General features: G+C 37.0%; 1 protein-coding gene across 1 annotated transcript in view; it reads right to left on the bottom strand.

Moving 5' to 3' along the window:
* The window catches only part of CSMD1 (CUB and Sushi multiple domains 1), a 2,474,714-nt gene that overhangs the window by 135,907 nt on the left and 2,326,634 nt on the right, over nt 1-12,173 (bottom strand). The window contains exons 54-55 of the mRNA XM_019520340.1: nt 9,917-10,111; nt 3,493-3,666 (exon numbers count right to left, since the gene is read on the bottom strand). Of these exons, the coding sequence (XP_019375885.1) occupies nt 3,493-3,666; nt 9,917-10,111 (369 nt within the window). The remainder of the gene's footprint in view (nt 1-3,492; nt 3,667-9,916; nt 10,112-12,173) is intronic.

The raw sequence follows: 12,173 nt of genomic DNA, 5'->3' as shown, positions 1-12,173 counted from the left end.
CCTGCTTGGTGCAGGGGGCTGGACCCAATGACCTTCCAATGTTCCTTCCATCCTTACAATCTATGTATCTATTACTACAATAGAAATCCTTTCTGGAGAGGGAACACTACAGATGATCAGTCTGGAGCCAACCCCTCTCCCCTGCTCTCTGTGCCTACCCAAGGCCAGAAAGTGGGAATGGAGCAGGAAGTGGAAATGAACAGAAAGGACAGATTCCCCACACTTGCCCGAGACCAGGCTCTGGAACAGGGTACCAGAGCAACCTCCTCCACTTTGCTCCCAGTCTCTAGGAGTGGAGCAGAGGGAGCACTAAGGCAAATTTTCAAGTCCCTACCCCAAACAGAGGAGTGTCTGGCTTGTAAAAGAGGCAGAGAACAGCAATACCTGTTCCTCTCCCCTCTTGGTAGTTCCTTTGGTCACAGTTAAGTGAATGAGTTTGTCTAACAGTGGCTAAACAGAGGGCTTCAATCTCTGGGCAATGGGTCTAGCATATTAAACAAACAACAAATTTACTCAGCTATATTAAAATGGAAGATAAGCTAAGGTAAATATTAATTTCAGCATGGTAATAAAATATTAGTTGCTGGAGACCTTTAAATGTACACAAGACTGTAGTAATGATGAATGGAATGAATGGGTGGTAGATACTCAGATACATGTTTGTAAATTAGTACTGCAGCAAGCAAAATGATACAAAGAAGCAGTTGGGAGTGAGGGGGTGAAGCCTTGAAGCTGTGAACAAAAATTTCAAGCAAAACTGAAATTGAAAACTGCATATCAATCCCAGGAAGAAAAGGTCCTGTAACTTGAGTTATAGTTGCCCCAAAAATGTACTAGAAGCTCCACTTCTTGGTAAATTTAAAACTAGACTGCAGAGTATATTAGCAAATGACCAACAGGACTATCTCTACTTGGCAGGGAGAGATACTGAATGACCAAATAGGCTTTTCCATCTTTAGATTACTTGACCCTACATGTTTTGGCTACAATGGACAATTCATCTTCTGTATTATTCTATCTGCAGATGAATTTCTCAGTCGGTATAACAGAAAGACAGCTAACCTTGTCCAGGGTTCCATAAACAAGACTAATTTATGATATAAACATGGAAAACATTGGTAGTAAGCATTACTTAGTTTGTACATGTTGGCATTTAGTTTTACTTTGAACTAATGCCTGTACAGCAATTTGAAAATGTAGAGCAGGGCATACATGCTAAGTTTTGTGGTTATCAATCAAAAGATCAAAGGATTGTTTTTAAAACATACTGTAAAAATTAAATGAAATCTGGGGCATACTTTCTGATCCTGACTTTGTGTGGAAATAAAATCTATGAGTTGGATCCTATTCCACCTATTAAATACCTAAGGGTTTTGACACAGGTTACCTGTATAACATTAAAAATCAGTGGATGTTGTGATATCATAAAAATATGGCATTCTTAAAGCAGTCGCAGGTGAAGGCTTTATGTTGTTTCATATCTGCATGACTGTGACTTGCCGTGTGTGGGCATGTAGCAGCTAAGTCACTTGAAAACGGGGTCATCCAGTTCCTTGGCCTACCGGGTTTAGCCTCAGGAGCAGAAAAAGAGTGGGTATATCTCCTTTGTCCACAGATCTCAGTGGGGAAAATACTCACCTGGGATGCTGGAAGTCCGGAGTCCCCTCACCCAGAAAGGCTTTGAACTTGAGTCATTCTGACTCTTAATCTTGAGGGTTTACTTTGAAAGGATTTGGATGAGAAGAAGGTAGTTGGGATAGTGAGTCCAGGCTCAATTACAGCAGATTCTGATTCAGTCCCCAGGTCTGAGTAATCAGGGTACTGACTGAATAATCCACAGGGCCCCCAGGAAGAGGGTCCAATTTACGCTGGCCTGTATAAACTCAGGCAAGACAGCTGACAGCTGTCTAAGCAATACATTTATATGGCTGCATCTCCTAATCCACCTGGCCTACTGTCAACCTGCTTGTTTCTACCTAGATCCCACATGAACTCTGCTTAGCCTAACGTTTGCCTAAATTCACGCCCGCACCCTTCCCTGGCCTAAACCTATGCCTCGTCTGTGCCTAGTTTCTACCTCTACTTTGCCTAGCCTGAACTTCACTCCTGCTTGGATCCTTGATTAGCAGGTGATGTGTTCCTGCTACCTTGCCTCACTGTTTCTGCCCCTGAGTATTCCTATCCCTGGGTTCAACCTCCCAGTATAATCAACATTCACTTCATTGTGACTCCTAGTTTGATACCTCAAACTTGGACTAATATTGGCTTGATCCCAGCACTCTCTATAGTAACTCCTGTTCTACCAGTTTCTGGGCTGACTATCCACAGTCCACCCTAACACTTGGGTCCTTTAACTGTCACTTGGCTCATATGCAGAATTTAATGCTTTGGAACACATTCTGGATTATCAGCCTTAATATTTAATGACATATTTTTATCAGTTTTCTTATAAAATAATGCTTTTACTATTTAATAACAGAGGAAATAGGAAAGTGTAGTCCTGACAATCGTATTTGTTGAGCAACTGTGTTCCATCAAATATATAATATGACACAGATTGCATATCAATATAGAAATCTTTCACCTTGTTGATGCCTACTGCATGCATAATGAATTCTCTCTCTTCTTATGATATTTACTGAAAAGATAAAACTAAGCCATAGGGAAAGAGATGCAGAATTCTGATATTTCCAGAATACATTAAAATAATAATTTGCATGTATATTACTTTTTCCTTTCGTAAATCATTACACTTTTTGTCAGTACTTACAGAGTTATCTTCCAATACACAATATTCTGTTGTTAACCTAAAAGGAGCATGGTGAGCCTTTACCTGAAGTTCTCATATTTGATCAAATACTACCAGAAATTCTTCAATATTTGAACTTTCTTTAAAATTTTTTTTCCCCCATTGGCAACTCTTGAAAAAGTTCAATCAGGTATTTGGGCCATGAGCCAAGCTGGTTCACAAGCATGGGACAACCGAATATACATATACATGTACATTTTCTAATATTCAAGAAAACAGCTCTCATTTTAATCCAGCTCTTACTACCCATTTTGCGATGAAAATTTGCCATTATTTTCTTTTTTTTAACCAAAAAATCAGAAATAATTCATTTCCACTCTGTGTGCTCTTTTGTTTTGTTCATATCTGAGATGAGAAAGGAGAAGTGCTATGTAATGTATATTGAAACAACATTATTTCCTCTGCTGTATTTCTTCATGGAAGATAAAATTATCCTTTTATGGTTCTGAGGGAATGGTATTTTTCTTTCAATTCGATTTTGTTGACTAGAATTTTGTTCTAAAACATCAGGTATAATTTGAAAAAAATATATTAAAATAAAACATTAAGATAATGAGCACACTGTTACATTTTACATTAGCACATCTTTTATATAGGCTTTAAACATCTTCATAGAACGTCAATCCATTTTCAGTGTCTACTTATTCATTTAACATTTAAAGAAAGACTTTATGCATATTTACCTAGACATTGTGTTTCGGTGCCACTCCAGAGTCCATTTGCTAAACATTCCCTCACATGGGATCCAACTAGTGTGTATCCTGTGTTACAGGTGAAGATTGCAGTGGCTCCATACACTATTAATGTTCCAATCTTATTACCATTTGGTGGAGATGGAAGACCACCACAAGAGATAACTAGATGAAAAACATAAAAATGAATCAGAAATACTAATTTTTTTTTCATATTCCCCTACAAAAATAATGCCATCTCTTGTAGCTTTTCTACATTTATAGCCCTGTGTTGATTTAAAGTTTATAAAATTAAGAATCTAGAGTTGCACTGGGTCCAAAGTAAGGGTTTAACATTATGTCTACCTTGGCAGTACTGTGTAAAACTCTAGAATATTCCCAAAGGGCCTTCTCTCTAGTCACCAGTGAAGGTGCCATTGACGAGGATAGCAACAATTTCACTTTCAGTGCTGAAGTACATAAAGAACAAGGCTAACTTGGCAATGGGCCCAAAATAAGCATGTTCAGATAACATAATAGCCTTTTCCAAAGCATTTGCTCTTTTACCAGAATAGCAATAATTTCCCCTCTATGAACTTCCCAGGCCTGATGTAAAAGTATGCCTTTAGTAGGCTTGAGGCAGTGATCTACAAACGGGCACTGAATTTTCTTCTTTAAAAAATTTCTCTTGATGCTCATAGTAATATATTCATAGTAATAACATAGATTAATGTATACATGTAAGCTACCTGATAAAAATGTACAAATCTTCCAGTTTGGTAACACAGTAGACTTAGAAATATATGGTGGGAAGGACCTTCTGGATCATCATCTCCTTTTGCCTGCTATCACAGACATGACATCATATAATCTCTTTCATATTTGGTGAAATATCATCTCTGATATCACATTTTTTCTAGTAATCAATAAATTATAAGCTGGAAACTGAAGAGATCCCTCATTGTATTAGATTTCTTTTTATTATTTTACTAAGTGCAGAGATTTTCTTTTTAATTTCTATATTTACAAAGGTTAGTGTTAGTCTCAACTAAATTTCAAAGACATGAAATGTCCTATCCCAGTCCTTAAGGCACCATCTTCTACTGCTTTACAACATGTCTAACTAGGTAATGATAAAACAGCTGCAGTTTAAGTGCTCTGTGGGATTCCATTTTGGAAATAATATACAATAAACTGCATTCTGTTGTATAGTTAGTCACACTGGCATGTTCTTTAGGAAACGTATTACCAAAGTTCAGTATGCACCTCACATTTCCTGAGAAGTGCCAGTCAATATAAATTAATGTAAGGAATTCTCCTGACTACAATTAAAGCAATACTGAATCAGTTTGTAGAGCTACCCACTGTTTTAATATATTTAATTATAAATATGTAGAATACAAGATATTTATAGCGAAGTAAAATAAAATAAATTTCCTAATAGGTCAAACAAGGTATTATGCCATGAATTATGCACTATATTATATATGTGAAAATACCTCCATCTTTTTTCAACTGACTAAAATGTGTTGGATCTCATGAGTTGTCATGGACACTATTTTTTCATATCTGTAAACAAAAGTGAGGGTAAAATCTCTATATAAATGTTCCCAAGTGCTAACCTGACTTATAATGGTCACAAAAGCATTATGGTTTTGGCTCTTCATATACAATATTTGAGTTACTTGAGTTACTTTTCATTATCATTTAAATATCTCCCACAGTGTTTTAAATATATGTTTGCACAGCTACGATTTTTATTTATATATTCTTGTTTCATTATGTGAGTGACAAACAAAGTATTCTCAAAATATTCTTTAACAAATCTCTAGATCTTTATATTATATACCATATGGAAATGCTACAACATCCATTGTAATGGCTGAACTTTACTATCATTAAATCTTTCACTGAAACTCAGTTTTCCCATCAGAGGATGAGATAATATATTCATCTCGTAAAAGAAACCTTCCGAACCCCCAATAAACCTTTAGTCATTAGTCTATAAACAAGTCCATTAGGATTATGTATCTATTACTTTTTAGCTCATGGTTAAATATAACACTTGCATCTCCATTTCTCTTTTTACCTCTAATTAGTTAAATAGAGTTGCTACCACTGTGGTAGTTAGTGAAGCACTGGTCTTTTCAACAAACTTTCAGAAGCTGGATAATGGATTCCAGAATAACTAGTTGTTATATAATAGCAAAATTAACTTCATATTAAAGAAGGTAGCAAGGCTTTCATAGACCCACAGAGAATAAAACTGGTATAATTTCAATGGATGAAATCTAAATCTTATTCTCCACAACTGCAAAAAGAATATCAATATTCCCCTTATTATTTCCTAGCAGTTACGAAAGAACTATATTATTTTTCTATCATATTCATTAACTTCATTTTACAAACAAACAAAACCACACTGCACTGCCATTTAAAAATAACATTATAAGTAAATAATTATTTTCTTATTAGTAATATAATTTTCTTATTTGTTTTCTTATTCAGTGGAGATCTACCTTCTACAGGCACTTTCTTTGCTATATACTTTCACTTTGGGAATGGGGAAAAAGTTCCTGCTTCTTCTGGAGCCTAAGAATAACAAAATTCCCTGAACTTGGTAGATACCATTTAACCATTTGGCTGAACCATAAGCTAGAGGGGATATAAGCAGGTCTAATTACATTGGCAAGATCTCTCTATACTCTTCATTTGCAGTAGCAAATGACACCAAGTTGGGTGGAGTTGCAGACATTGGGGGATAGGGCTAAGATTCAGAATGACCTTAATTAAATGGGAAAAATGACCAAAAATCAATTTAATGAAATTCAACAGGGAAAAGTGTGAAGTCCTGCACTTGGGATGAGATAACTGCATACAGAAATAAAGACTGGGAAATAACTATCTAGCCTGCAGTAGAGCAGAAAAGGACCTAAGAGTTGCAGTTGAGTCCCTAAGCTGAATATCCATAAGCTGAATATCAGCCAAGCATTTTATTATTTGTTTGTTTCTTTTTAAGGGCTGATGGCATATTTGGCTGTATCATTGGGAATGTCACTTGCAAATCAAAAGAGGTGATTCTTCTACTTTGTTCAGCACTGGTCTCATCTTGAGTATTATGTCCCATTCTGGAACACCACATTCAAGAAAGCAGAGACAAATTAGAAAGAGTCCAGTGGAAAACATAAAAAATAATTAGACATCTGGGAAACAGAAACATGCTTTATGAGGAAAGGATGAAACACCTTGTTTGGAGAAGGAAAGGCTGAGGGGGAATTTGATAACAGTTTTCAAATACATGATGGGTGGTTATAAATAGTATAGTGCTAGACTATTCTCTGTGGCAGCAGCAGATAGGCCAAGGAAAATGGTCTTAAATAGCAGCAAAGAACATTTTGATTAGAGATTAGGAAGAACTTCCTCACTCTGAGGGTGAGAATGGAAGTATTGGAACAAGCTACCCAGAGAGGTTGTGAAATCCTCAGCCTTACTAATTAAAAGCAGGACAGACAAATACTTGGCTGGTATCATTTAGTGAGCAGAATTTCTGAGGTCCCTTCCAGACCTACTTGCATATGATTCCTATAATGAGAATGGCCTAAAGCTTTTGGGGGAGTATAGGACTTTTGCCTTGGATTATGATTTGAATTCATTACTTCCTCTAGCATGATGTAGCAGGGTTTATTTAAAAAAAAAAAAGAAAAGAAAAAGGAAAAGGAAAAAAGCCATAATGTGTGACAGTTTTCCAACATTCCTATCTATGGTCCACTATTTATGCACATCTGTTGAATTAGCAGTGTTCCTTGGCCAGTAGGTTGATACCATAACTACAGTATTATCGTTTACAGTGCAGAACTACAGTAATATTTTCCAATAGGTTTTCTTTATATTTGTATTATATTTTATAACATTCATATGCTTTTACCTCATTCTAGAAAAATTCATGAATGTGACCCCATCAGTTAGGTTTAACATTATAATATTCAATAGTAAGAATTTAGTTATGGTGTAGAATTATCATTTCACTGTATCATTTCACTTCTTCTTAAGCCCATAGCCTTGTACATATTTTTGCTTAACTACTGCAGATGCCAGTTGATATTTTCCTATATTCAAGACAATTTTTATACCATCTGTTTTCTCTGATGCTCAAAGGCATCCACATATTTTCAAAGACACTTTATACAAAAATTAAGGGAAAATATATATTTCATATTGTAACAAATTATCTGATTTCTTCAGAATCTTGGAAAAGTCACAGGTAACTCTTTTTTAAGGAGTGATAAGATTCATATGTCTCATTGGGAAATAAATAATAAACAAGAATAACACCAAACAAAGTGTCCTTTATTTTTTTGTAGTCAAATTCTCTAGCAATGATACAGCAGATGACTATTTGATATTGTTTTCTTAGAGTTATCAGTTAACATCAAACTAGTGTAGACTATTCATATCTTTCATTATAGTATGCAAATTGCCATTGGCACCTGGCACCTCCCGAGTCTGGAGATCGCTGATGGAGGGGGTCCCCCAGCAGCTGGGCACCAACTGGGGGTGTGTGTGTGTGTGTGGGGGGGGGGGTTCCCAGCAGCTGAACACCCAGTCAGCCAGTTTCGTGGCTGACACTTCCAGGAGGTACACAGCTGATCTCAGAGGTGCACAGCTGATCTCAGGGGTGCTAGGGTCAACAGACATGTCTGTTGACCCTAGCAGGTGTTGCAAAGCAGGCTGGATCTGTTTATGTTTTTCTTGAGAAATTCCAATGAAAAGCACCATATAATAGATTCAGACTGTCTGAGTATTTTAGAGCTAGAGGATTCCATAGAGTTTCCTATTTTAGCCAGCTTGTGTGTGGGTTTCAGGTTACCCATTCTCATAAAAACATTTTTGCCTTATTGCTTTCATTCCCAGGGCTAGCCTGCCCTATCCTGCAAATCCTGTGGCTGCAGGGGACCCTACAGCCAAGGGGCCCCCTGCAGCTATGAACACTCCATCACCACCTCCGGCTTCATGTCCAGCTGCTCACCACCCCCAGCCCTGGCATCAATGCTGCCACCGGCTTCACATCTGGCTGCTAGCCACTCCCCTTCCCCGCCACTGCCACCACCACTGGCTTCTTTGGCTGCTGCCCACCCTCCTCCCCTGCCACTGCCACTGATTTCTTCACTTCAAGGGGGGCCAAAACTATATCTTACAGAGGGCCCCAAAACACTGTGGGCCAGCCCTATTCATTCCCCAGAATGAAGCACCAAACTTAGTTTGAAAGAGTCTTTGGTCTAGATATGGACTACAGAATTCAATGCAGCATTAAAGAATTTTAATTTCTGCCCTATGTAGACCCTTCAGTTAGCCAGTTTCTTGATTATAACTACAAACATTTATGCTGTCAGGTATTGACAAGGGGCCTGATTCACAGTTAAAGTGGCCAGCCAAGAATTACCCCTGATATAAAAGTCTCCACTATTGTGTGGTTGAAAAAGATAGCTCAGATGTGCTAACTAACCTCTTTCTCACTCCAACACATTGGGGAACATACTGAGGAAAGGAGTGGGGTAGGGGTTATTGTATTGTAGGAGGGTTCAATTCTTTTAATTCTTGGCTGCCTTGTCACCTTTAGGCTGCTTGAAATATTAGATAGTCCATAATCAAAATCAAAATAATTCACAGAGCTGGGAGTTGTAATCAGATCCCTGACACCTCTCTCTCACACAAACAGCAAAGCTTAAACACCAGCGAAGAAACTGATTTTCTGAGTCTGTGTGGCCATATGTAAAATCATTACACCAGCAATTGTACCCTACCTGTTGTTACATGTAACTGTGTGTCCCTTAAAACCCACCACTCTGTAACAATGTGGCTTCCTTGGGTAGGATACTTTGTATTCTCTCTTCTCTGTAAGCATCCTGACTTTAACTTCCCTGCCCCCCAACCCAAACCATCCAATTCTTACTATGTAACTTAGATGCATCTTCCTCCCCTGACCCCCACCCACCCACTCACCATGTACTATGTAGCCACCCTTATCAGGATATTTGTATTTCTTCCTACCACTTCAACTCTGCAACTACCCTTTTTAACATTCACTAATAAAGTTAAAGTTATGTAAATAAGAATATCAACATATGATCTTAGCCAAAGGGCTGAGAAGCAAAGTGTATAACAAAGTGTTGTTATGAAGATAAGTTACCCAGCATTGTATATAATGTAAATATACTTTTACAGAAGCTGTCAGCTTGCACCCAGCAATTTCAACCAATGATATATAATGAAAATGTCACATTGAATTACTTTCAACAGAAATAAATATTCCCTTAGGAATTACAGTTTTCTATTTATCTAATTAAATACAATATTTATAAAAAAATATTTAAATATTAGAAGTGATACTCAAATATGGAATCGCATGGTACATTTGATGAGCAAGCATTTTTCTTACCCTTACAGGTTGGTCTTTCATCACCTATACTCCATGTTCCATTAGTTCTGCACTGTATAAGTCTTTGTCCTGCTAAATAATAGCCGGGACTGCAGCTTAGCATGACTTGAGCTCCATACTCATTCAATGACCCAGAAATCAATCGCCAGACGAGATGTTCTGAGAGCACAGTCTCAATGCTGAGGCAAGTTACAGCTGTGAAGAAAAGACACTTGAATAGCGCTAGGTTCCTCGCCACATTTCTTCACAGAAAATGAATCATGGTCTTATTGACAGAAGCCTATCTGCATGAAATTGAGCATGCTGTGAACATTTTTCAAATTAGAGTTTCAGAAAAGAGCAACAGATATTATGTAACTGTAGTTTACCATAGAGTTTAACTTAGACAGCTATAGTAGAGTAGTTATATCTGCCTAAAGTTACATTTTATAAATAAAGGTAAATTTATTTAGGGATCAGTCAAATGCTACACTATAAGAGATACAGAAGGAATAGCAAATGATTATAAACCAAGTTAATGGTAACAGCAGTAGCTCAAAACTTCTCAGGATATGGCTCTGTTATCTAACGCAAAATAAATTTGAGGTTCCACAAGCCACGCTTAAACAATTTCAAGGAATGCCTCATTTCCCTGTACATGACACTTGTTTTATAATAGATCTAACTGGATCTTTGCAGGTGCTTCCTATGTAGACTCTACTGAAGATAGTTAACGAACATTTAATCCCTAATTACTAGGACACTGATGTTCTGTAAGTACAGAGGAACATAATTGCATTACAGTATAGAACAGTAGTGATTAAAAATAAACTCAACATTTGACACTCCAGAGTGATCTCAGTACTGTGGCATCCAGTATCCCAAGCTTGGCAAGACAATACAATTACAGCAAGTATATAAGAATGGTAGTGTTATATTTTTATGATCTGCACTATAGTTATAATTGAATTTCATGTGCACTGTTTTGCAAACCGTACAATTTATAGCATACTCAAAAATAATTTCTCAAGCTTTCAATTGACTCTATTTATTAAAAATCATAAATAAAGTTCACCATATATTTTCTCTGTTGGAAGGAACAATATTTTCTTAAATGTGTCCCATGCATCTGGGTTTACAGATCAGATTTTGAGAAACAGCCTTGTTTACTTGTTATTAAATGCTAAGTAATTTATTAAAAGGCCAAAATGCTTTACAGTTCAATATGAAATTGTAAAGGTTTATCATATGATATATGCTACTCTATATCAGTATTCAGTAACTTTTCAGATTTACCATAAAACTAATTCACATTGCTGCCTCTTTCAAGTATTAGTTTTATAGAGAAATATGGTTCTTTCAGAGATGAAAGGAAGCCTCTTATTTAGCCTAATCATCACCAATAAAAAGATTCCAGCTTAACCACAGGGGATATTTTAAGCCACTTAGAGATAAGAAGCTCACCTATTTCACCTTATGAAAATGAGCTCCCAAGATGATTTCTCTTAATCTGATGCAAATATTGGCAGGAAAGTTCATTTTTCTTTAGATATAAAAGGAACCTACATTCTTACTGCAAGCATACTTTTACAAATCACTTTTATACTTGACACAGCATAATACAACTTCCACTTTGAATCACTAATATTACTGATAGAGTAAAGGTTTTAGTTAATGTCTATATGTAGATCGAACTGACTTGAAAGTATTGCTTGAGATAGTGTAGCTTTTAATTTTACAGTGAATGATTCTGAGTTATCAGTTTCTCTTTCATTCAAGGCAGAAAAAATAGACTGTTAACAGCTGCTCTATTCAGTATTCACAGATCATGAGGGTAGTGTTGTTTAAATTAGAACCCTTAGTTGTCTTCTTGTGAGTTTCTAGTTATATGCAGATGTTCCACTTAGACTGACCAAGGTAGGGTAACATCAGTCTAAATGCTGATCTATACATATAAGTTTGGGGAGGTTAGCTTGGGCAAAAATGGCTGACCCAATCTCACTTTAGTTCACCTAAGAAGATGAACTAAAGTTTGGTTGGAAATGGGTTAGTCTGATTTAATGAATGGCTGTATATGTTCAGAGTGTAGTCCCAGGGCTGAGACAAACCAACCACTCACCACAGCCCTAGGGCTGTGCTTTTCCAATGTTCCCCACAACTGTAGGGGGGGCTGTTTTTAGCCACCTTACCCTCCCCATTCTGATGGAGAACCTCCCCATGGATTCATTAACTTCCCCTGCAATCTCCCCATATCCCACCATCCCCTTCCCCCCCCCCC

This window comes from Gavialis gangeticus, unplaced genomic scaffold, assembly GCF_001723915.1.
Source record: "Gavialis gangeticus isolate Ggan-Ray unplaced genomic scaffold, GavGan_comp1, whole genome shotgun sequence".
Classification (NCBI taxonomy): Eukaryota; Metazoa; Chordata; order Crocodylia; family Gavialidae; genus Gavialis; species Gavialis gangeticus.
This window is presented reverse-complemented; position numbering and strand designations above follow the sequence as displayed.